We start from the raw sequence: 25,795 nt of genomic DNA on the forward strand, positions 1-25,795 counted from the left end.
GCACACTTTGCTTTCACTGCAGTCTACTGGACTGTAGCACCTGGAGCTGCCTCGACGGGGAAATTAGCATTGATATGGATTTAGTTGAAATGCAATCTTTTAAATCTTTGCGAGAGGGAGGAAAATAATTACACTTTCAGCAAATTGCCAGGGGTCACTGTCGCCGTGGACCCAACATGCTGATTCCATCACAATAGAGTGTACATGGAGCAAAGCACCGGCTGAGATTGCAGTGTTAATGGAAGAAGTCGCTGGGGAATGGGGAGTGGTGGGGGTGTATCAGGCATAAACTAATTCAACGCTCAAAGCATCTAGCCTGCATTTGGTCTACTTTATATTTTCACTGAGTCTAATGTAGGGGAATGGACTCGTGATCACTGCAAAGGAGAGGATGAGATTCTCGGCTTGAGGATTTGCCTTGTGTCCATTATACATGAGAACAGGTGATTTGTTCCTAGTCAGCTAGAAAACATATTACATTCACTTTATATACAAGGCTAGCAAGCAGTTTTGCTGAGCAACATTGTAGTAGGCTTATATAATATCAGCTTGAAACTTAACTTATAGATGCTCATATGTTCATGATCCTTGTGTCCTGTTCTGTCCAGGCCCCATCCTGTAAGTTCCAAACCCAATCTCTTTCCTGGCTAAACTAAATTCTACACCTATGCTCCACACTCAGAAGAGATATTAGCATAATGCCACAGGTGGTAAATCAAGTTAAGGCAAATACAAAACAGACCTGGTAGATAATGTAGGCCTATGTGGAGGTGGAGAGAGAGAGAGAGAGAGAGAGAGAGAGAGAGAGAGAGAGAGAGAGAGAGAGAGAGAGAGAGAGAGAGAGAGAGAGAGAGAGAGAGAGAGAGAGAGAGAGAGAGAGAGAGAGAGAGAGAAAAAAAACAGCATTGGCCTCTAGCTTGGTCTGTCTCATAGGTGGGGGCATAGTGGAATGCTGCACTTTTTATGGATTTATGATCAGAACACGAGATCAAGGTCAGCCTGCCTGATGTTACTGATCAAATGAGAAAGGAAATAACCATTTATGGAGTGGAATCTGGACCAGATACTTTAGAACTATGGTGTGGGGTGCAAACAAGTTTGGGATTCAGCACATGGTGGTCAGATCAATAGTGTTCCTAGTTTCTGTAGCAAATGTAACCTATTATAACATATCACGACCCTATTCAAAATCGCAATCTAATTTTCACTATAGTGGCAGAAGGGAACCAACCGAGGTAAATTGCAATCCTCATGGCTTAATGAAGTAAATAATTCCATCCCTCTAATTCAGCGTGCTGGAAGAGAACATTCCACCGACACAGTTCTTGTCTCTGCATGAGCATAGCCCTCATGCCTCATTTTACACCATGGGTGTATTTAAACAAGTCAAAGTGTTATCTGACACGTATGGGATACCGTTTGTTAAATCTGATTGAACAATACAAATCATTATCGGTAAAAAGCGTTTGAAAATATACTTGTATTTGATTAATGATGTGCGTTATGGCCATTAATTTCGGACTGTGGAGAGAGGGGTGTAATCACATGTTTAAACACTCCGGCACTTAGAACGGTGTTGGACGTCCGCGTTGAGAGTGATTCGTTTGTTAGAGGAGATGTGTCCTCATTTGTCTTGTCAACATGGCTGGTATTCTCGTTAGCGTGCATGTTCCCCTTGTCATCGTACGTGCCATATACGTCTTCACTAACTCCCCACTTGTGTGGCGTGGAAATGACAAATATGTTACTTTTTCCCCCCCTGTACAATTTGGTTCATTATTGTAGCCAGGACGTTGCATCAAAGTCATTGTGAGTGGAGAGTAGTCGGAAGGTGTCAATCTCAGTATTTTGCTTCTTCCCTGTCTATATTTAATCTTATTACCAGGGCCAAGGAGTAAGAGCCAATCCTTCTGTTATATTCTCAAGTTTAAAAAACATCGAGCATGGACGCTGGCGGGATCAGCAGCAAATATATGTCTATGAATGTTATCAAAGGTTTTGTTGTAGGAATACTCAAATGCATGTCCTGAGAATGTTTTTGTGCGAATGAAGGAATAATCTTATTGTCCTGTTAGAGAAGAGGGTAGGTTTACTGATGGAGGGTCTTTCCGCCCGATGTACTTTCAAATACATTGTAAATCGAACTCAGCCTTGTCACGTCGAGAAAAAGTGTATTTCTAGCATGCAGGATGGGGCTGTCGACTAGGAACAAATTGCATCCAATCACCCCGAGGGAATGCAGCTAATGTCCCAGTCAAGGCCTGGACTAGGGGCAGAACAACCAATGAAACACTCAGCTATAGATTTATTAGAATATTTAACAGAGAAAAATAGTAAATAGAAGCAGAGAAAAATAACAATATAAAAGTACAATTGGCCTTAAAATAACTACTAATAACTTTATTTAGATTATGTAATTTTCTGGACCAGTATTTCCACAAGTAATTTGCTTTATATGTTTGCTTAAAGGTTAAGGTAAATGTCATAACTGAATGGTGACACGTGCTTTCCAGTAGACTGTAAAAGAGAGTTGATTGCCAAATTAATATTTTATCATTTATATCGTCAAAGATGAACTCCCCTGCTATTTTGAATGCTACTTCCAACAATCTAATAACAAACAAATACATTACAAGTATATTAGGCCTCCCAAACCACATGGACCATATGGACAAAAACGTCTAGGCCTACCAGAAGAAAAATAAAACCAAATTGAACACAATATCATTTTTAAGCATACCTCACTCCATTAAAACATCCAACAGTTATTCCAGACGAGCCGTGGGTAATCAACTCACAGCTGTACTGTGGTAACATGGTCAGTCCCTGGACTTTTACAATCAGACTCGCCGCAAACAAATGCTTCGGGATGTAGGACATGTGTTATTGCTACCACCGCTCTGGCTAGGGAATCAAGTGAGATCATTCATGTATTTGTTTTTCATTTTCTCAGTTTGAGTGAGCACAAGATTGGATCCCCTGTAAATTAATGGTGCCATTGCATGTACAAATGTTTTCCAAACCTTCTTTATTAGATTTTGTTATATAAATATTTGTATTTGTATTTATAATATTAACATTATTATAACATATTAATACAACATATTATTATTTGTATTAACATTATAATTATAATTATTTTATGTTTCGTAGAAAATACTTACATTTTTTCATTTTCACCTATATGCTGTGGCCTACATCACACACACACACACACGCACGCACGCACGCACGCGCGCGCGCACACACACACACACACACACACAGACGTACAACAGAGGGCCAAGATGAGTAAGGAAGGCTGGCTGGCCAGATTTCAGTTTCCGCCTGATCGGGTTCTGGAAAGGGGGCTAGCAGAGAGAGGGAAAGACAGCACCTGGACTGGCTTTAGCGTCCCATCTCCTTTTATTGACAGCCTGATAAGCGGCCCGAAGCCGTGTGGTTTCCAGCGGTGAGCTAGAGAACCCTGCAGTTGCAGGATTTCACACAGTTCCTTAATGGTGTCGCCACTAAACAATCAACCAAACTCTACAATATACCTCACTGCTATTCCATGATTTTAAATAAATATTTAATTTTGTATGTCTTTTTCGCGCTTTAGGCTATTTGTGTATTGTGCACGCAAACCTTATTGTTTTGGGTTAATAACACTGATTATTGTGGTCCCCATATCTCCAAGAGGTCAGAAAGACAATTATTTGACCTATGTTCATTTCGTTAGGTTTGTCGAGACAAGACAAACTAAGCTGCATTACGTTATTAGATTTAGCACAATGTCCTGTAGGCTAGATGTTAAGAAGCAATAGTCCACTTCCGTTGAATATGTTCATGTTTTCTTGACATGGCCTCTGTTAGCTGAATGAGACATAATATTTCAAAGAGCACAACATTGGTCCAGGCTAAGACCTAGTTTACCAAATAATGAACCAGTCAGTCAAACGTTTGGCTTAATTGGTGGCAATATCCTACTTTGTTTTTGGCTATTTTCTGTACTGCTCTTGTTTAGGCTGCAGAGGGCTGTAACTTACATCCAAAAATAACTTGACACTCTGAACACAATGCATCAGAAATGACTATTCTAACTTGACACTGAACACAATGCATCAGAAATGACTATTCTAACTTGACACTAAACACAATGCATCAGAAATTATGACTATCGAACTTGACACTAAACACAATGCATCAGAAATTATGACTATTCGAACTTGACACCGAACACAATACACACGCCTTAGGCTACATCAACTAAATCAGCTAGAAAGTGACTAAATAGATGAAATTCGGAGATAAATAGGACATTCGCTCATCAATGCATTCTGTTTGATTGGCATACGAGTGGTTATTCTCATAAGAAAGTGTATTGGCTGGCATATATTGCATGAGCATAAGCGTAATGCACAAGTAGGTTTGGACATCTCCCGCGACTTCCTAGTTAGCAGAGTGATAAGTGGTGTCCAAAGTGACGTGTAGCGTCACTGCGGCCAATCACTGCCAAGTTGTGGATGATATTATGGTAAAGTTGGTGGTAGAAGCGACAGGGTCATTTTACATGATCATCGACTTGAAAACAGACCTGCAATTCAATACATGAAAACCATGGACTCTAAATGTCACATTCTTTCTTCTCTTTTATGATGATCAACACTGACTGGAAACACAAGTGAAGTGGATCTTTACTTTCTTCCAGGTAGGACTTTAAAAATATTTATCTGTCAACCATTACGCTTTATATTGCGTTCCTGGCTTGGTGGCTTGGATATATGAATCCTTACTATTCAGCAAAGCGGTCTGCAAACCTATTTTTCCTTTGCATGAGTGTTCCCACTGAGCTTCGAGGAAACATGTTTATTGAACCCGAGGTAAGTCTTCACGTGATAGTAAGTAGGGGAATGTTGTCCAGATTGCTTAAACAGTTAAACAAGCTAGACAATGGATTTAAGAAATGTAAACGTAGCATTTGATGGATTTAATCCAACAACAGTTTTACGTAAGCATGTTTAATGCTTAGGCAAATGATATAAATAATAACAATTATAATAATTATTGTTGTGTTTCGTGTGTTATTAGGTTTTAGAGTTGATATAACCGGAGGCTATTTTTCTAGTTGTATGCCCTTTTAAATTGTTAAAAGCATGTGAGTATGACAACACGTCCGTGAGTGTACTGTTTGTACACAGCAGTTTACCTCATGACTAAATTGAACAATTTCCACACCTTCCTATTTAGGGGCATTTATAGAGGAATATGTTTATGCTGCTTCAGGAAGTAAATAATCTGGCAATGAAACATTTCATGAAATATGACAAGATCTTCAGTTGCACTTTACATTCGGAATATGGGCCTGCATCACAATTAATAAAAACATAGGCCTGCAGGTATAGCCATAACAAAACATGTTACTACCCCCCTCCATACAGGAGTGAATGGTTAGACCTATATGACAAAACATGTATTCATTCAGCAGTAGATAATTTATGTCAAGTATAGCCTAGCTGCAATTTATAATATGTTAGCTGTGATACTCCAAGATCAAGTGCTAGTCTACTAGTTAGCTGTTGAATATAATAATAAACCTCCTAAAACCTCACGTTCCCCACAAACGATCCTCTCCATAACTTCTTATAAATCAATGGCTGTATCAACCCACTTTATTCGCTTCGGCTGATACTTTTGTCTCTCTCTCTCTTTCTTTCTCTCTCTATCTCTCCCTGTCCTGTTTTCAATGATGACGTCAGCCACATTCAGTGCCACCTCCCCTTATGATTTTTTGAGGGGGGGGTCAAAACTTTTAGGGGGTGCTCAAAAACCACTTTGCCAGAGGGAAAAGAGCGACAAGATTCCAGTATTTTCCCATGGTCTGAGAAAGTACTTTGTGCTAATCCAAAACTGCGCTAATTGATAATTTTCCACATAGCAATTGCAACTCGTGGATGTTTCCTGAGTTGTTCCAATTAATGGATTTACAGTTTAAATGTTGTTGTTTTTCACTTGTTGATTTCGAGAAATGTGTTCTGGAGTCAAGTAACAAGATAACTCAACCACAAGAAAACAACAAGGCGGATTACATCTTTCCAAAGAATGAAATGATCCATAGGTGCTATTGTTGAGCATTGTTACAACAGCTTGATCTGGGATCTTCTCATTGAATGGAGTGAAGCAGAAGGAATTGTGGTTTGTACATTACAATATAACAAATGTTGTTAGCAGTGCACTGCATGGTTCTTCAGTGGGTTTATGGACATGAAAGACGACTTTTTGGTAGCCTAGTTTTAGGGTAAAAATGTAATGATGTATTTCGCCCATAGATGTGCATCAAAGCAATTCTAACTGCATTTTCAACATGCGTTGACAGTGTCAGGTGTTGTTTATTTGAATGCATAAAATGTTTGGCCTATGCTGTGCATGCTCAGAAAGCTTCATCAAATATCATATTAAAACGTTAGTATTTATTTAACTAGGCAAGTCATTTAAGAACAAATTCTTATTTACAATGACGGCCTACCCCGGCCAAACCCTAACGACGCTGGGGCAATTGTGCGCCGGTATATAGGAATCCCAATCACGGCCGAATGTGATACAGCTTGGAACCGAACCAGGGTCTGTAGTGACACTAGCACTGAGATGCAGTGCCTTAGACCGCTGTGCTACTCGGGAGCCCGAGTGAGCTCATCTTAAACATCTTTGATATTGACATACTATTAACCAATATTTTACTACACAGAAACCTTAAAATAACCACATTGTAAGGGTGGCCTATAGTTTATGTAGCCTACAGATAAATATAATCTTGCTCTTATACAAATAATGTAATTAGAATAATTTGCAATTTTATCCCTGATTCTAAGACACATATAGCCTACTTTATTGCATCTAACTATATATTCCACATATGACAGCAGAGTTCCTTGGAATAAAAAAAATTGCCACATTGGTAGCCTAACTTCGTTAGCACTTCTGCGCACTGCAAAAACAGTGTGCCAAAATGTGTAGGCAACAGTAAACCGTCCACGTCATAAGAATTTGCAGCAAGGATTGTAGAGGATTGGAATGAAAGTTTTGTGCAAATATTAGGAAGTGACAGAGTTTCACCACGGGACTCGAGATGACAGTGCATGACGGTCGCGGCAGCTCATTATCCTAGCCGCCCTTTCATTGCGATGCAAACTCTTTGGCAGTGTCGTTTGTCTTCTCATTGTACTTTAGTTGGGAATGCAATGGTTGTCAGGACTTATTCAGTTTATTGATGAGCTCTGACTTTTAGCACTTTTCACATGTCAAAGGAAGTCAAGTGTATGCATCCACGAGTTCATTTTATGCTCTGCGCCTCCCGACACTTTTCTCCCCTCTTGCAGGTTACCCCACCATGCCACAGCCCCCCTTGTTTCTTATCCCACGACCCGGAATCTATTCCATTTGAATAAATGATGGGAACACCCATAGCCGAGACTGGTGCTCCAAGTGTAAAGTCAAATGCAGGCACGGAGGGGTTGATTTGGAGGGTATGGTGTGCGTTAATGGCCAGGCATTCAACAAATGTAGGTCTGCTGTGTGGTCATGACTGCAAAGTCATTTGCTTATATTTACGTCCTGTGTTATCTGTCCTTTAGAATCTTGGACGCTGCGTCTTGGCTATCATTTGGTCCATTGAAAATGAAGTAAGATTATCGTTCTCTCTATTATATTAATTTAGTCCATAGATATTGTTTATAATTTCGGTCTAAACAACCAAATCTACGATGTGATGTCATAATCAACAGCGACAAGTGCAGAAAGTTTGCAATTATGACACTGCACTTCTGGTTGCTGCGTAAAGATCGCTTTCAGAAGTGATAGCCAGATAATTCCTAAACTGAATCTTTCAATTCAGCCTTTTGATAAAACATATATATATATATATATATATATATATATATATATATATATATATATATATATATATATATATATATATATATAAATGTTAATATTACAAATAGATAAGCTATCAATTTATATAGGTTAAATTAGTAAAGTGGTGCTTTGTTGGTCTTTATCAGTGGACTATCAGTGTAAACGATAAAGATGGACTGCAAATTGTGAATGTTGATTAATTTGAGGTCGGCGCGCACCATGTGTTCACCGCCCGTATGTCCATGTATAACTTCAGGTTCATCGTTAGTGTAGGAAAGCTTGTCTGCGTCCCACGATGGTGGAGCCCTGTGAGTTGCACTTGCCATTCCTTATCCAATGGTTAGCCTTCAATAGCATCCAATAGCATTCCTAAAGGACATTTTCAGTGTGTGTGTGTGTGTGTGTGTGTGTGTGTGTGTGTGTGTGTGTGTGTGTGTGTGCGTGTGTGTGTGTGCGCGTGTTTGTGTGTGCGCGCGTGTGTGTGTGTATGTTAGAGAGGGAGAAGTGAATTTGCATGAGCAGAGTTATTAGTAGGTTTGAAAAGCTAGCACTGGCTCTGCCCCGTTTCCCGCTCTGCACGGCGGAGTAGGAGGAAGTGTTTCGCTGGAAGATGATGACAGAGGTCAGGCACTGCTAATCGGCCACTGAAGAGGAGTGGAGGCGAGGCACAGACCAGGAACACATACATTAATACACTTGTACCATCACCAATCAGCATAGGTGCGCTGCTCTGCGCTACTCTCTCCCTCTCCCCTCTCTCTTTCTCTCCCTCTCCCTTTCTCTCTCTCTCACCAACTCACGAGCGCACATTTTCAGTCTAGCGCAGCCCTGACAACCCATTTTATTGTCAATCTCTGCTTCCTTCGCAGGGATTTCCATCTCTATTCAAGATCACTTGGAACATATATACAAGACAAACTCTTCGCAGGGGCTATCCAGCACTGTGGTTCCGTCTCATTTGTGCTCAGACTTATCAACTAAGGCTTTGGCTGCAGTGTACACAGGATGCCTCAAAAAGGTAAGCTCTGATTTCTTGGCACTTTGTACCTAGCCTACATTTCAGACAGCACGCATTATTCACTCGTATAGCCTATAGCGTACACATTACACCATTTTAGAGTGAAACATCAAAAAGTAGGTTAAGTGTTGGAAATGCTAATTAAACTCCAAGTTAATAACGTTTAAGTTTTTGTAATTTAGGAAGAGTCCGAAAGGCTCAAAAGTTTGTAGTGCTGGTCATTTAACAAAGGAACTTTGGTACGCAGACTAGTGGCAGCCTAATTTGAACATTTGGGTTCGCACCCTTATGTATTTCTACTGTGCTTTTGCTTTTATTCCGTCGGTGCTTGCAGTTATCTTAATGCTTATGTATGACAGGGAAGAGTAAAAAGTCAGGCCAAGACAATGATCAGTCCAAAGAATGGGGACGTGATGATGCGATGACCAAGGGTGTCAAGTTGAATCATACAGTCGGCCTCACCGGGCGCCATCACAAAAAATGGTCTTTTAACTTTTTCCTAAGTTTGGCAAATGTTTAATCATTTTCAGAATACATTTTCCTCTATTCAATGACAATTTAAGTATTATACTTACTGAACTCAAATAGTAATGTTTTTAACATGCAGGATATATATGTGAAAACAATTCAGAAAGAAACTCGAATAGATTAGTCTATTATAGCTATTTCTCCACACAAAGTAATAATGATTAGAATAAGTGCATAGTTACGTTTTACGTACTACAAATATAAGACAATACAGAAAAATCACAACTTCAAAACCATTGTTTATATTAGTGGTTAATGACCTAATATGTTTATAACATTAGGCTATGCAATATGCTTTTGGCTCTTCCAGTACGATATTGCTTTTGTCAAAATATATGGTAGCTATATATAGTGGTGGATATATCAAATGTTACTGTGTTCAACTTCCTGCCAGGACATTGTTCATTTATGGAGTTTTTCTGCATATAAATGAAGGGAATAATCAGGAATAATATAGACCTTACAAGTCTGAAGATGCATGTTCAATTAAAATGGTTGTAGTTGTGAATTAAAACGGGCAAAATACAGATGAGGCCTTCCTCTTTTACAGACTGCATCAAATCAATTATACAATTCTAGTTAGACTTGCACAATAAGCTAATTATTGACACATTAAAAAGTGTGGCTTACAAGTAGACTGCTTCCGGGTTAAGTTTATGCTTAAATAATTTCTATATCAAGTGAGTTGAATGATTAAAGGTTAATGGATTATTTTACACATACAATCAAAATAAACTCGAAACGCTTTACTTTGCTCTTCCCCATTTTCCATTGCATTATTGTATTTGAAAAGAATTAGAAGAGAGAATGAGAAAAATCAAATACATGCTTTGTAGCTACACCTGTCTAATTATAAACGTATATAATCAGTGAACCAATAGTGCATTTCATTTTCCTAACTTTATTTTTGAAAATTATTATAAATTATGAGTTATGATGATGAGTTAGTTGAATTTACAGCTTCCTTAGAATATCTTCATACATATGAATAGTAGCTTGGTTCTATGCTTGGATGTAAGCTATTTATTTGTGGATGCACACTGTAAATACACACACAGTCAGTCCATTGCCTGTTTAAAAAGGAGAAGATAAAAAGGGAGAAAATCAAAGCGTGGACTATTTCCTTAGTGGCCTCCTTTTCGGCAAATGTTTTGAATGGGCTCTTTATGGCAATTGTCTTTTTCCAATTGAGCACCCCACTGAGCTGTTGTATATTTTTTTACAATCCTAACGACACACACCAGCAACAGAATTACCTCCAGATATTTAAAACAAGAAATTGAGTTTCCATTTTCCAAATCGAGACAAACAAAAAAAGCAGAGGGGTACGGACACCGGGTCACGGCAAGCAGCAGTGTAACTGTGGCGGTGTGAGAGGGTGTTGTGCTGGGCATGGTTGCAGTGGGAGGGGGTTGCTCCCTACAGCTCTTTGTATTCCTGAGAGTTGTTGGTACGTTTAGTTCGAGGCTGTGTAGCTAGTTAGTGAGCCTGAGTTATGCTCTCTGGGTTCTGGTGTAGAAGCAGAAAGGACGCCATTGTTGAAATTCTGCAGGCTTTGTTGGAGAGCCTTCACCCCCTCCCGATGTCACTTTCCAAAGCAGCCAAGCGAGGTAGACAGCGTGTGTCACTAGACGACTACATATAAAGCCATCTTAAACGTATATTACTGACTAAAGTTTTCACGGCCAATATAATAACAGTAATATTTTAGATCTTAATATGCAAATGTATTCAAAATTCCTTAACTTTCTTTCTTAAAAGTAGCCCGCTTACTCTCAATACACCTAAAATACACTCAAACGCTGATAATAAACTATTGAACGTTTTCTAAAATTACTGCAATGCTATTTATCTCATGAAATGAGTTAGAAAATATTGCAGTAAGTCTGACTTAATAAAAACGAAAGCTCAGGTGCCTACTAATAAAATGTTTTGCTTTGTCCATAGGGAGAATATATTAACTAGTGAGAAGCAGATGAGAGATTCTTTAAATTGTTTTAAGCGGACAGTCCACACTGTTTCCAGGCAAGTTTAAACACTGAATATATATATATTCAAAAATCTATAGAACAACAAACGATATTATGCTCTCATATTATGAAATATCAATGAATAATAGCCTAATGCATCCTGAGGTATTCATGAGTAATATAGTTCCCACCGTAATTGTCTAATTGCACCAAATCAATGTCTGCGATGTGTATGTATCCTGAGTATTGTAATATTATTAGCAATACTGATCATTGCTATTCTTTCCCCATGACTAATAGAATACTATAACCGGGCCACGTGGGAATCTGGCGTCGCGTCCATGATGCAAAACAGTAAGTGAATGTTTTTTTCAGAGTAACTATATACACTGAGCAGTAAAGAAATATGTGGCACATAACATTTATGCTGCATATGTTGGTTTGCATGTTTGTGTAGAATAAGGCCAAGATTTTTCGACGTGTTTACAATTTCTGAATTAGGAATGTTTTATATATGCACATTCACATTATTTTGATTCACACAGTTGTATTTGTATCAGTGGACTTTGACTAGTATGCTTCTATTAACCTGTAAGTGTAACAACTGAAATACAGCCGAAAATCACTATCACGAACTATCAGAGAAGAGGCTAGCAGGAAGTAGAAGGCCTCGGTGGTTGTATTTATTGGCTAATTACACACAACTTCCAAATAAGTTGTGTTGTCACATATAGGCCTACACAATAATAATACAACACCAATAGAAAGAAAGAAAGTAAGAAAGAAAGAAAGAAGAGGAAAATATATTCTTGATATGCACTAATGGACATTGCATGCATCTCATGGAGAATATGTCATGTTTATGAAAATGTTATTCCTTCTGTATAACCACAGTGTGAGGGTAATGCTTTGATGAGACTTTCAGAGTATTTTTTTATGAACACATTGGGACTATAAACGTTAGAGCAGTATTTACATATTTGAGATGCTATTCAGTAATTCATAATTTTGTATCGTTGACAGAGTGACAATAAAATACATATATTTTCTTTTTTAATGCTGGACAAGAGGTGTATGACTATAACGAAGGTGTGTGGAATGGCTTACTCTCATTCTCTTAAAATCAACGACACGTTTGTGCTGCAGTGTGCTTTCATATTTATGCTAATACATTATATTGTCTTGGCTTAGCCTTGCACCATGTATATTTTTATATCAGGACTAAATGTAACAACTTATAGACGTAGGCTCAGAGGGAAAATGTGACGCAGACACTTGAAAGACCTCCAACCAAACAAAGCATCTGAATCTAGGTCAGTTTAAGTAGGCCCTATGAAATAATTCAACGGTGATGTGAAGTCCCATATTCCCTCTCACGTTTGAAAAGAGAACTGACGTCTTCAAATAATTGCAATATACGAGTTTTTTCTTTGCATGAAAAAAAAATACCGCATCAAAATGTACATTGTGTCTGTTCCTTACTTTTTAAATGGACCTACTGGCTACCAAACTATTAGGGCTATATATTATCCTGTCATCAAGATTGTATAGAACTATACCTTCATTTATCTCTTGTTACGTTTTTACATTGTGGTGGCAATGGACTGTGGTGATCTCTTGAGCGAAATGCTGAGCAGATATGATTCGGGTGAGGCCTTCAGTTTGTCTAAAGGTCGCGGCTGGCTCTGCAGGCTTTGTGCTAATAACTCCTGGGTGTATATGGAACTGAGCGTCCAAATTGACGCCATATGTTTTCCTATTAATTGACTTGCAATAGAATACAAGGCGCATAATCATTGCCACCAGGCGAGATCGACACCACTCACCGTGGGGAATTATTTAATGATTGAGATTTAACCTTTCGAGTGAAAGTTAGATTGGATATTCTTATCTCTGTGTGGCAGTGATCAAGTGAATTTATATGAGCACTAGGCCTATACGGGAGGCGCGTTCAAAGCCAATAAATCTTCAATATGCTTTTCCCTGCTGCCCTATCAAATGCACAAACACAATTGATTTAATCTAATCCTGGAATTAACCCCAACATAGCGATGGATTTGCTCTTCTCCTGAGCTTATAGCCTATATTTACACCCTGATTTTGGCTAGAATTTGTGAATTTAGCACAATGGCAGTAGACAACAAATTCACAAGCAGGTGTAATTTTCTTTTTTAAGGCCTAATGTAATATTATAATTGATGTAGGGCTTACCTATTATTTAATTATTATTTGAAAACACAATAACAAAACATATATAAAACAAGGGAGAGTGCAAACATCTACAGCAGACTCATAATAACAAATATGGTTTGTCGCTTGAAAAAAAAAAAGGATGTCACTTTTGATATATTAAGAGCGACGCGCGCTCCCATCCTCGTGCCCGCGCACAGCCCCTTGGCTACCATAAAATGAAGCTTCCCTTGAAGGGTAAATGAGTAGACTCCAATTTAGTCTGAGTGATATCCAAATGCAGACAGAAAGGGTCGTTTTATCATGCTACTATTTGTCGTGACGATGCCATTTCCAAAAGCAGAGCAGTGTCATAAAGTGACATGCCTGCCACAAGTGCTCCAACTGATCTTTTCAATTAGCCTTCCATGCATGATCCAGGGCGACTTCCGCCTATTTCCAGAAATTAACATCAAACTTGACGTGTAGCTAGCTTTACTCTAAAGACAAATGTCAGCCAGGCTCATCATATTTTCCCCCTCTTCTATATTTGGAGCTTATTTATTGCTAAGGAGCTTGTGCTCTTGGAGTCAATTTAACGGGAGGCTTCGAAGGGAAGGGAGCGGACAACTAGAGCAAACGTAGGCGGCTACAAGGAGGCTGCTTTTCTATTGGACTTCAGGTTTGGTTTGGTTTTCTGGGCTATCCTAAACTGGATATTGTTAATGAACTCGCATGAAACCTGTTTAAATTAGCGTTTATGGTGTTTTAGCTGGTGTAATATCAAGTTGATATAAAGTTGGATTAGGTGACGATTTGTTTTTAGTCTTGAAATTATACTGTAATTACTACCTTAAAATGCTGTGCCGCAAATGCCATTACGCTATTTGATCTTAAAGCTTTGCAAAGATGCACAAATCTCGGATCAGTGGGCTGGAGATGTTTTGGTCGAGATCATACCACACCGCTAATCAATGTTCTGCTCGTGTGATTAGAACAAGAATGTAGAAAATAATGACATCGGAAAGCATTTCGAAAAATTTACAGATGAATAATGGCAATCATTACAGACTTCAAATTCCAGCGTGATTTTCCCGATGTTTGGTGTTGAACGTCCAGTTTACTTTATTGTCTCCTGTTCTGTTTGATAACTTTTATTTTGGATAGTTAACATCTAAACGCTTGCATCGGAGACATCTGTATTGAAGAGGCTGCTGTTTTTATAAAATCACAGCTCTTGATTAATGGCTTAACTAAAGAGAGTGCACCCCCTGTCTCTGCCCAGGTCACAGCGGAGTGAATCAGCTTGGCGGAGTGTTCGTCAACGGCAGACCCCTGCCCGACACCACCAGACAGAAAATAGTCGAGCTTGCTCACAGTGGCGCGCGGCCGTGCGATATATCCAGGATTCTGCAGGTGATAACACTGCATTCTTCTCTCTGTCTGCATCAGTAAAACGCTTTAGAATATGATTCCTAATGCGTGATGTTTATTTAGAATATATACCAACTCAATGCACATTCAACTATTGTCAGTTCAAACCATTTTAAGTTGCAGTTTTGAAAATATAATATTACGCACGAATAAATAGGCTACTTCATTGTAGCAATGAATTATGGTTTGTGGTGATACCAGGATATGCTAGGATACAACCTGCAAACACAACCATCCAAAGTAGATGCCGTGATCCAGTGCAAATTAAATTACCCTACCATTCAAGGTATATTTCTTGTGTTATAGACCCATGGTGATGCAAAAGTTCAAGTGCTGGACAATGAAAACGTAAGCGTAACAATGTTTGTAGTATAAACATATATTTCACATTAGTCTTAAATAATGTATGTGATTTGTGTCTATTGTTTTCTATTTAGGTGTCAAACGGCTGTGTGAGTAAGATTCTGGGCAGATACTATGAAACCGGCTCCATCAGACCAAGGGCGATCGGGGGTAGCAAACCAAGAGTAGCAACTCCCGAGGTGGTCGGAAAAATTGCAGTATACAAGAGGGAGTGCCCTTCAATCTTCGCCTGGGAAATTCGTGACAGACTGCTATCCGAGGGGGTCTGCACAAACGATAATATACCCAGTGTAAGTTCATTGAGTGTAAGTTATTAGTCATACCATTTTATAGGCCTATACGCTTAAAAAAATGACCATGAACAACTGACCTCCATATTGGTTATGATTATGCACCTGTTTCAGAATAATTACACAAATTGAAAATGTAATTGATATTTTGTTAATCTCCCATTTCGATAGCGATTTTCTTATCCAAATACATATTGTGAATGTGAGGGTATGCATGCACTTATGTGACAGATCACTTGCAAGCCAATGTGCCGTCCCAACAAGGGAAACAAGCGCCAAGCGCGTTTCATTCATGTGAAGGATTTTGGATTTGTCTTTCAGGTGTCGTCGATAAACAGAGTACTGCGCAACCTGGCTAGCGAGAAGCAACAGATGGGCGCAGATGGCATGTATGAGAAGTTGAGAATGCTGAACGGTCAGACTGGGACGTGGGGGACCCGGCCAGGCTGGTACCCCGGAACCTCAGTGCCAGGACAGCCCAACCCAGGTAAGAGAATCACTGGATTGGATGAGTGAAGTGCGGGTGTCTTTATTATGTTGTTTTTATAACGATTAATTACTATTATTATTATAAGTAGTAGTAGTATCGTAGGCTGTATGATTATATTATGCCTATATTATTACAATAGTGTTATTACCAAAATAAACTATAATATTTCATTTTTATTTTATCGTGTTACAACATTATTAGGCTAAATTATTGTTACATTGTTTAAAGTAACATGGGAAAAAAATTACTTTTCCGAAAATCTTTGAGTTCAGTTGATATTGTTTATCACTAACGCATCTGGTTCATAAGACTTATCTGACTTATGCATGGAACTATAATTAATTTGTAACCAAACACTTTTGGGAAGCATAGATGAACGTCTAATTCTGATGTGAGAGTGTGAGAGCTTGTTGAGATTCAAATATTACTTGGTTGATTCGACTAGTTATTACATTGCAAATTCTGTTTTTCTATCAACTTTTTTTTACAAAATGGTTGTAATTTCACCATTTAGTCTTCACGATTTAGTCTGCACGATTGATCCATTCCCAGGCCTATAGGCCTACTATATTTTGCATTGACCGAGGCTGAAAAATATCTGAAGCTGTGTGCGGAATATCTGTACAAAGGATGTTTCTGTCACACGCAAGAATTTGTTATGGGAACAGTTCTGTCGCTATGTAATTGCTCATTAGAGAACGTTTTGTTTCTCATTAAGGCGACATGAATAAGCGTCTAGTTTGAGGAGACAGCTGTAGAAATGTTCCACCGGAGACCTCTGGACACGATATGGCATCACTTGCCAATTAGACACGTCAGTTTTAAGAGAACTAAACAATATAGTATGGACACTATAGATATACAAATAATCGTGTTTTCCCCCTCATAATATCTGCAGTTTTTTGTTGTTGTTGGCAACTATATCTGTCTCGCGAATTGCTTTGATGGGCCTACATTTGTATTTTTTCACTATACATTTTTTTCCAACTCTTAAAGTCCTATTGGCTTTGGAGCTCTTGGTAGAATGAAGTAACCCCAACAATTACATTAAGGTGAAAGGTGAAGATGAAAGGTGAAGATGACAGGTGATGATGACAGGTGACCAAGTGTCATGAGTAACAAATGGTAGCCTATTTTTTATTAGCAATAATATATATATATATATATGTCTATTTATTTTATTGTATTTTTTGTTATTATTATTATTATTATTATTAACTAGGCACTACTGTTATTATAATAGTATCATAATAGTATTAAGTATATAATCTAAACCTATATAATCTTATCACAATGATATAGGCTAATATTATTATATATGAATAATAACGCTGTTGTTGTTTGTACTTCAAATGTATCTATTTTATCCTGTCTATTCAAAATGTGTGTGTAAACACAACCAGCTATACCAACATCATATGCTCACTTATGTTCTGCCATAAGTGTCTAAACTTGCGTGTAGTGCGATTTCAAGGGCATTAAGAATCCATTACTCTGGAAGCATACGGTTGGGTGAGGTCTCAGAGGGGGACAAATATGGTCTCAATCTGATAAACGCCATGCAACAGTGAATAAAATAACGAATTCATCAGAGTGACGGGGCCTAAAAAGAGATAACTCTTTCATAAGGAGAGGGTAAAAGCTCTCCCTGGCTATTTCGTGTTTTTAGGGATCAACGTGACGGTTTTTCTAATCTTTTTCTTTCTAGAGGACTAAAGCTGCCTATAGGGTTTAAGCACTTTCTCTTTCAGGGGTCCCAGAATGTTTTACGTTTCTATTTACGGTTATCTATGTTTTGGCTTGTTTTACTCCTCACCGATTGTGACACGTGATACTATGGAACGGTATATTTCCCAGCGTCTTTCATTAATGAAAACAAATCCCAAATCTAGCGACAGTTGATCTGGCTGAGGGATAATAGGATGCACATTCACTCCTTTTGACAGATTAGCTACAAAACAATAGCGCACTGGCCACTGATAAACTTTCTTTTTGGAGAGACATTTAAAGGGGATAGCTTAATCGTTGCGTATGTTTACACCTGGTTCTGAATAATGCATTTGGTTTTGAAACTACAAATCTGTCAGAAAGACATACACATAACGTCAAAGCAGAGTGAATAAGATACCCACATATGATGATGAGTCACTGCTGATGTGTTTTTCAAATATATCAAGATTATATTACTTATATTCCTTACCAATACAGTTTATGACTATACTGAGCAACCTGCCCGGGAAGAAAAAAACACCAAATGTAAATTGGTAATCACCTGCACAATAAACTGTCAAAGCAGATGTATCTAGGCCTACATAACCAGTCTATATCATCTTGCTACATAGACATAATGTAATGGAGCAAAGGGATGCTGAATAAAGTGTTTAACAACGCCACTCACTGAGGCCCCCTAACTCACTGTTGGTTTCCCTGTCCCCTTTATGTAGGCCTAACAAACAGGGCCTGAGCAAGTGATGTCTCATTCAGCATGTGCTGGGTGATTTTCTTCTATGGCCTAAAGAAGGTATAAATCCTAACTGGCGTTGAACAGGGCATCCTAGGAGACAGTGATTAATGATAGCAGTGCATAAAGGTTAACATACTAAGCTGAAAAGTCTGTTGACTGGAATCCTCCAGCTACAATGAAGGGTACTGAGTGCCTCGAGAGAATCCCTTTGTTGCCTTCTCCAATTGTGTCCTCAAAATTCTGCCCACGAAAGTTTGCCAACCCCTCCATAGACCGTGAATTGAATAGTTTCCCTTATGCTCTTGGTTTTGTGTGGTCGTGAAAAATAGCTTTTATTCAAGTGTTGGGGGTTATTTCAAAGGGTGCATAAACATCCATGTGGAAAAAGCTAACATTTAAAAAGGGAACGTTTGGATTTTAAAGCATTTCAGGGGATCTGAATAGGTTCTACCTCATTTTGTTGTATTTCAGCACGACAGGCATTGTTACATGGTCATAAAAGATCTAAGCCAAAGGAAATATTTTCCCACTAAATTGTATAGCCTTTTCTATAGCCTGGTGTGACTAATAATATCTGGTCGAAATAATGCAATGAATTGTCTAACCAAGTCAATATCAGCTGGAAGAAGCAGAGAACTCAAGAAGTCTTAACATTTCACTTATTTTAAGATCATATTTTACACACAGATGGGTTTTGGGCAAAACTCTAACATGGTCACATTTACTTCCCAACAGGTGCACTCATGCTAAGCATGGAAGCTGAAGAAGGAGTGATAGCTTGTATTGATTGATTGATTCTGTATGTTTCAGATGGTTGTCCACAGTCAGACGGTGGAGGTGAGAACACTAATTCAATAAGTTCGAATGGAGAAGACTCGGATGAGACCCAAATGAGACTTCAGCTCAAAAGAAAACTGCAAAGGAACCGCACTTCGTTCACACAAGAACAGATAGAAGCGCTTGAGAAAGGTAAATTATACCGCCACTGTCACATGTTCTTGTCCAACTGTCGGCCAAAGTAATCTCATTAATGAGCTGGTGATAATAAATTAGTCTATTTTACACAAAAGTAAAGCATCATGGCTGACTCATATCTAGGTCTATTTATTTTGAATATCACCACAGATTACTGTTTTCAGAAGAATTTATTCACTGCAAATGATCCTTTTTTCAACAACTACATTAGTCTGAATGATTTTTTAGGCATATGTTATGTATAACACATTTAATGACTTCCTCTGTAGTTCATACTAATGTTGTTTTTGTTTCAGAGTTTGAAAGAACTCACTATCCAGATGTTTTCGCAAGGGAAAGACTTGCTGCAAAAATTGACCTCCCAGAGGCCAGAATACAGGTACAGCAACCGCTCCTTGTGCCCATTAACAGCACCTTGAATGTAGGAATGTTAGAACCACATTCACAGAAGTGGCAGAAGACAAATCCAACACTGACCTTTGAAACATGACTGTGGTTTCAGGTGTGGTTTTCAAATAGGAGGGCAAAGTGGAGGAGGGAGGAGAAACTCCGGAATCAAAGGCGACAAGCCAGTAACTCCTCCAGTCACATCCCTATCAGCAGCAGTTTCAGCACCAGTGTCTACCAGCCCATCCCACAGACCACAGCACCAGGTTGGAGTCAGTGATCTTTATCAAAACGTTATGTTCCTCAGTTACATTCCACCGTCATGTATTGCCTGTAGGGACTATTTTTGTGATGTTAGTACTGTAGCCTAATCAGAATGGTGAACAAATATTTATTGTACGAATATGTGTGAGAGTCAGGAGAGCCACACATTCCATTCTATGTTCCTGCATGTCAATGATACAAATGGCAATCAGGCACAGACTGGTATCTAAAATACCTTTCTATATCCCCCCCTGCAGTGTCGTTCTCCTCAGGATCCATGTTGGGAAGACCAGACACAGCCCTTACAAACACATACAATGCCCTGCCACCTATGCCAAGCTTCACCATGGCCAACAACCTGCCTATGCAAGTAAGTACATCACTGTCAGATCCAATAATAAATGCACTATTTTGGCGTTGTTTTTGTAATTACTTAGCATAGCATCTAAATGAATGACCATGATAAAGATATGTTGTAAACCTATATAAAGTATACGGCGGCAGGTAGTCTAGTGGTTAGAGCGTTGGAGTGGTAACCGAAAGGTTGCTAGATTGAATCCTTGAGCTGAGGTAAAAAGGTAAAAAGCTGTCGTTCTGCCCCTGAACAAGGCAGTTAACCCACTTTTCCTAGACCGTCATTGTAATTAAGAATGTGTTCTTAACTGACTTGCCTAGTTTAAATAAAGGTGAAATAAATAAATAAATAAATAAAAACACATACTTGTCACACAAGTTAATGCTGTAACTTGCAATGCTGTATTAAATACTATGATGAATTTCTAGCTGAAATATGATAGACAATATTTTTGTTCCCATGCTTGACGTGGCCCATCCCTTAGTAATACAGTCGGAGATGCTGCTAGGTGACAGAGAAGCAGGTGAATCTGACTGTCCTGTGTGTTGTCCCCTCAGGCCCCTGTGTCCAGCCAGACCTCCTACTCCTGCATGCTGCCCACCAGTCCCTCAGTCAACGGACGGAGCTACGACACGTACACCCCTCCTCATATGCAGGCACATATGAACAGCCAATCAATGGCTGGTTCAGGTGGCAACTCAACAGGTAAGCAGAGAAAAATGCGTGACAAAATAAACAAAATCGAAGAAATTACAAAACACCATTTGCAAATGTTAGTAGGCCTTCAGAAATGATTCACACCCCTTGACTTTTTCCACATTTTGTTGCATTACAACCTGAATTTAAAATGTATTCAATTTCGATTTTTTTTGGTCACAGGCCTACACACATTACCCCATAATGTCAAAGTGGAATTATGTTTTTAGAAATATTTACACATTTTTTAAAACCGAAAAGCTGATACGTCTTAAGTCAATAAGTTTTCAATCCCTTTGTTATGTCAAGCCAAAGTAAGTTCAGGAGAAAACATTTTTTTTTTTAACAAGTCACATAATAAGTTCATGGACTCAATTTGGTGCAATAATAGTGTTTAACATAATTTTTTAATGACTACCTCATCTCTGTACCGCACACATACAATTATCTGTAAGGTCCCTCAGTCGAGCAGTGAATTTCAAGCACAGATTCAACCACAAAGGCCAGGGAGGTTTTCTAATGCCTCGCAAAAAAGGGGCACCTATTGGAATATAGGTAAAAAAGTTATTAATTACACTTTGGATGGTGTACCAATACACCCAGTCACCGCAAAGATACAGGCATCTTTCCTAACTCAGTTGCTGGAGAGGAAGGAAACCACTTAGGGATTTCACCATGAGGCCAATGGTGACTTTAAAACAGTTACAGAGTTTAATGGCTGTGATAGGAGAAAACTGAGGATGGATCAACAACATTGTAGTTACTCCACAATACTAATCCAATTGACACAGTGAAAAGAAGAAGCCTGTACAGAATAAAAAATATCCGCAGCAAGGCACTAAAGTAATACTGCAATAAATGTGGCAAAGCAATTCACTTTTTGTCCTGAATACAGTGTTATGTTTGGGGCAAATCCAATACAACACATTACTGAGTACCAATCTCCACATTTCAAGCATAGTGGTGGCTGCATCATGTTATGGGTATGCTTGTAATCATTAAGGTCTGGGGAGAGTTTCAGGATAAAAAAGAAATGGAATGGAGCTAAGCACAGGCAAATTCCTAGAGGAAAACCTGGTTCAGTCTGCTTTCCACCAGACACTGTGAGATGAATTCACCTTTCAGTAGGACAATAACCTAAAACACAAGGCCAAATATACACTGGAGCTGCTTACCAAGAAGACAATGAATGTTCCTCAGTGGCCGAGTTAAAGTTTGACTTAAATCTGCTTGAAAATCTATGGCAAGACCGGAAAATGGTTGTCTGGCAATGATCAACAATCAATTTGACAGCGCTTGAAGAATCTTGAAAAGAATAATGGCAAATGTTGCACAATCTAGGTGTGGAAAGCTCTTAGAGACTTACCCAGAAAGACTCATAGCTGTAATCGCTGCAAAAGGTGATTCTAACATGTAGTGACTCAGTGGCTTGAATACTTATGTTATCGAGATAGATTAGTGTTTTATTTTTCATAAATGTTTTGCAAATGTTAAAAAAATATCTACTTTGACATTAGAGTATTTTGTGTAAATCGTTGACAATTTTTTTTAATAAAATCCATTTTAATTCCACTTTCTAAAACAACAAAATGTGGAAAAAGTCAAGGGGTGTGAATGCTTTCTGAAGGCACTGTATTTTGATAGATAGGTAATATAGATGTTCACATGCAAAAAAATAAAAATAAATATTGAACATGTCAATTATATGGAGATTCTTGTTTACAATAATTCTATTATGGGAATACTGCTGTGTTTGCTAAAACTTGAATGTTACTGAGCAGACACTAAAAGGTACTGACTGTATGGTGCCAGAACTGATCCACCGCTCTGTGTTTGTTGTGTCAGGTCTCATCTCTCCTGGAGTATCTGTTCCTGTTCAAGTCCCAGGCAGTGAAGCAGACATGTCCCAGTACTGGCCCAGGCTACAGTAAAGACTTTCAACGTGCGACTCCTTGGATATTGTCTCGAAAGAAGAAGCTGTCCGGCAGTATTTTATTACAGACCTGAGAAAATACTCTAAAAGAGACTATTTTGTACTGGGATTGGGCCACTCTCTGTCATTCTTTGGCCATAAAGACTTGAAGAAGAAAAAAAGAGAAAGGACTTCTGTAAAGTGCCCTGTGTAACATCGTAAATGGGGGGGGGGGGGGAAACTAGCTGTTTTCAGTTTCCAACTTCTGTCATTTTTGGTGTATTTGTATATGGCCAGTTGTATGTCATGATGAAAAAAGAACAACGTGGATGGACAGTGAAACTGAGTTGGTCCTTGCTTCTGCTGAAAAGAAGATCATTTGTGAAGAATTTTCTTCCATGAATATTTTTTATCAATGTATATCAAGAAGCTCTCCCAGTCTGTGTACAGAATGTGGACTCTGGTGAAACAAGTTTGTATCATTCCAGGTACCAGTTGGGTATGAGAAGCCTGTTTCTCTATTCTTTTCTTTTCAAAAGCTTGCTGGCAGAAACATTGTAAATGGAAAGCATTAACCGCTGAAATGGAGTTGAAAAAAACTTTTGGTAGCTAAAAACGGTAGATTGTGTCTTCGATATAATTCAGTTTGTTATGTCGAAATGTAAGTATTTGTCTTCCCTAGCAGTCTCCCGGAACAATTTCTATAATAAAGTTAATTTCATTTATATTTCTCAGAATATCCTATATGTTTTACACATTTTAATTTAATTTCATTCAATCGGGTACAAGTTATTTGTTATAGTTGTACTTAAGTGTTTTACTTGACTTTGTGCTACTAAATTACTCTCACTGCAACAATGCATAGGAATGCAAGGCCTGCCAGAGTTTAAAGCCTTTTGAGGTTTGCATCTATACATATCCAAATTAACCATTGTTGATTGTACAAACAGACCAAAGCCTTTGTATATAATTTATTACACAACCTCCATTTCCTTTTGTAGTCTTCTGTTGCCAATTTTGTAAAGATTTTGGTACCTTTTAGATAGGTACAGAGTTTTAAATGTTAGTCTATCAGTTGGTCTTTCACTTATGAGCAACAATCTTTCCTTACAGTGGATGACCTGAGCTCATTTCACACTCTCAGTTCCGTGCTAGCCTAGACTATTGTATGGATGGGGAGTCAAATTCAATTGTATTTCAAATATTTCCGTATCAATTTATTTAAGCATTCTTGTATTTTGTCAAAATATAAAAGTAATTTTGTACAGTATGATAGTGTCTAAGTGGGAGCTTTATGTTTCTAACTAATTCTATCAAAACAACATGCTATTGATGATGGTAATGAGTGTATGTTGCTGCAACATTCAGGACCTATAACATTGGTAAACAAAACGTTGTCATAAGATCATCATACAGCCATAATGATTTCATGCAAGTAGACATCATTTATCTCATATGACGGCAAAATACGTTTATCTTACATGAAGACTATAGGAAGAATGTAGTATTACTTATATACAACAAGAACCTTCTGAAAATGTAGCTGTTATAGTTTGGAAAATATTTTATATTACCCAAAGGTCAATAGTACTTGGATAACTAGTGGGCCCTATGAATGCCAAATTCTGAACAATCACACTCCAATGCTAAACCACCAAGAGTAGGATATACAGCACAAACAGGTCTGGGTTCAGGCTAACGATTGTCCTGCTCTTCCTACACATTTGTGGGTATTTCAGTCCAAACAAGCCACATGTAGTAACTGATATAAAGGAACGTGAGTAAGATATCCACATTGGAAAACGTTTAGAGAAAGAAACCATTTAGAGGGAGAGAGCCCATGTCACAATGCCTGCTATGCTGTGCATAGAGCTTTACATTGTCTATTTAAAGACAATTATGCTCCCACGCCTTCATATGTACATTACAATATCATGACAATTATATGTTTCCAAGCTTGATCCGCTCATTATGTACTTCTTGGTATAACTAGTAAGTTTTCTCAAACTATGATTTAGTGCACACATATCATATTTCAGAATAGACACTTATAACAGCTATCATCTTTCAGAATAGACACTTATAACAGCTATCATCTTTCAGAATAGACTTATAACAGCTATCATCTTTCAGAATAGACACTTATAACAGCTATCATCTTTCAGAATAGATACTTATAACAGCTATCATCTTTCAGAATAGACACTTATAACAGCTATCATCTTTAAGAATAGACACTTATAACAGCTATCATCTTTCAGAATAGACACTTATAACAGCTATCATCTTTAAGAATAGACACTTATAACAGCTATCATCTTTCAGAATAGACACTTATAACAGCTATCATCTTTCAGAATAGACACTTATAACAGCTATCATCTTTCAGAATAGACACTTATAACAGCTATCATCTTTCAGAATAGACATTTATAACAGCTATCACATTTCAGAATAGACACTTATAACAGCTATCATCTTACAGAATAGACACTTATAACAGCTATCATATTTCAGAATAGACACTATTTCAAACAATTATGAGGGTTCTCTCCATGGTTCTCTCCAGGGTTCTCTCCATGGTTCT

At 38.3% G+C, this 25,795-nt stretch overlaps 1 protein-coding gene across 5 annotated transcripts; it reads left to right on the plus strand.

The window, feature by feature from the left end:
* The first annotated feature begins 4,537 nt into the window (after positions 1-4,537).
* On the plus strand, positions 4,538-24,478 carry LOC129862175 (paired box protein Pax-6-like). Of its 5 annotated transcripts, XM_055933577.1 has the most exons (15): positions 8,210-8,613; positions 8,763-8,911; positions 11,387-11,464; positions 11,710-11,763; positions 12,478-12,498; positions 14,864-14,994; positions 15,319-15,360; positions 15,450-15,680; positions 15,987-16,152; positions 19,430-19,588; positions 19,891-19,973; positions 20,097-20,253; positions 20,503-20,615; positions 21,158-21,305; positions 23,142-24,478. In XM_055933577.1, exons 4-15 carry the CDS (start codon positions 11,751-11,753, stop codon positions 23,225-23,227), a joined length of 1,350 nt encoding a protein of 449 aa, XP_055789552.1. In that variant the 5' UTR covers positions 8,210-8,613; positions 8,763-8,911; positions 11,387-11,464; positions 11,710-11,750; the 3' UTR covers positions 23,228-24,478. The 5 variants fall into 5 exon arrangements, with proteins under 5 accessions (XP_055789550.1, XP_055789551.1, XP_055789549.1 ...); XM_055933575.1 differs by lacking the exons at positions 8,210-8,613; positions 11,387-11,464 and adding an exon at positions 4,538-4,690; XM_055933576.1 differs by lacking the exons at positions 8,210-8,613; positions 11,387-11,464 and adding an exon at positions 5,809-6,174.
* The last annotated feature ends 1,317 nt before the right edge of the window (positions 24,479-25,795 follow it).

This window comes from Salvelinus fontinalis, chromosome 9, assembly GCF_029448725.1.
Source record: "Salvelinus fontinalis isolate EN_2023a chromosome 9, ASM2944872v1, whole genome shotgun sequence".
In the NCBI taxonomy this organism is placed as follows: domain Eukaryota; kingdom Metazoa; phylum Chordata; class Actinopteri; order Salmoniformes; family Salmonidae; genus Salvelinus; species Salvelinus fontinalis.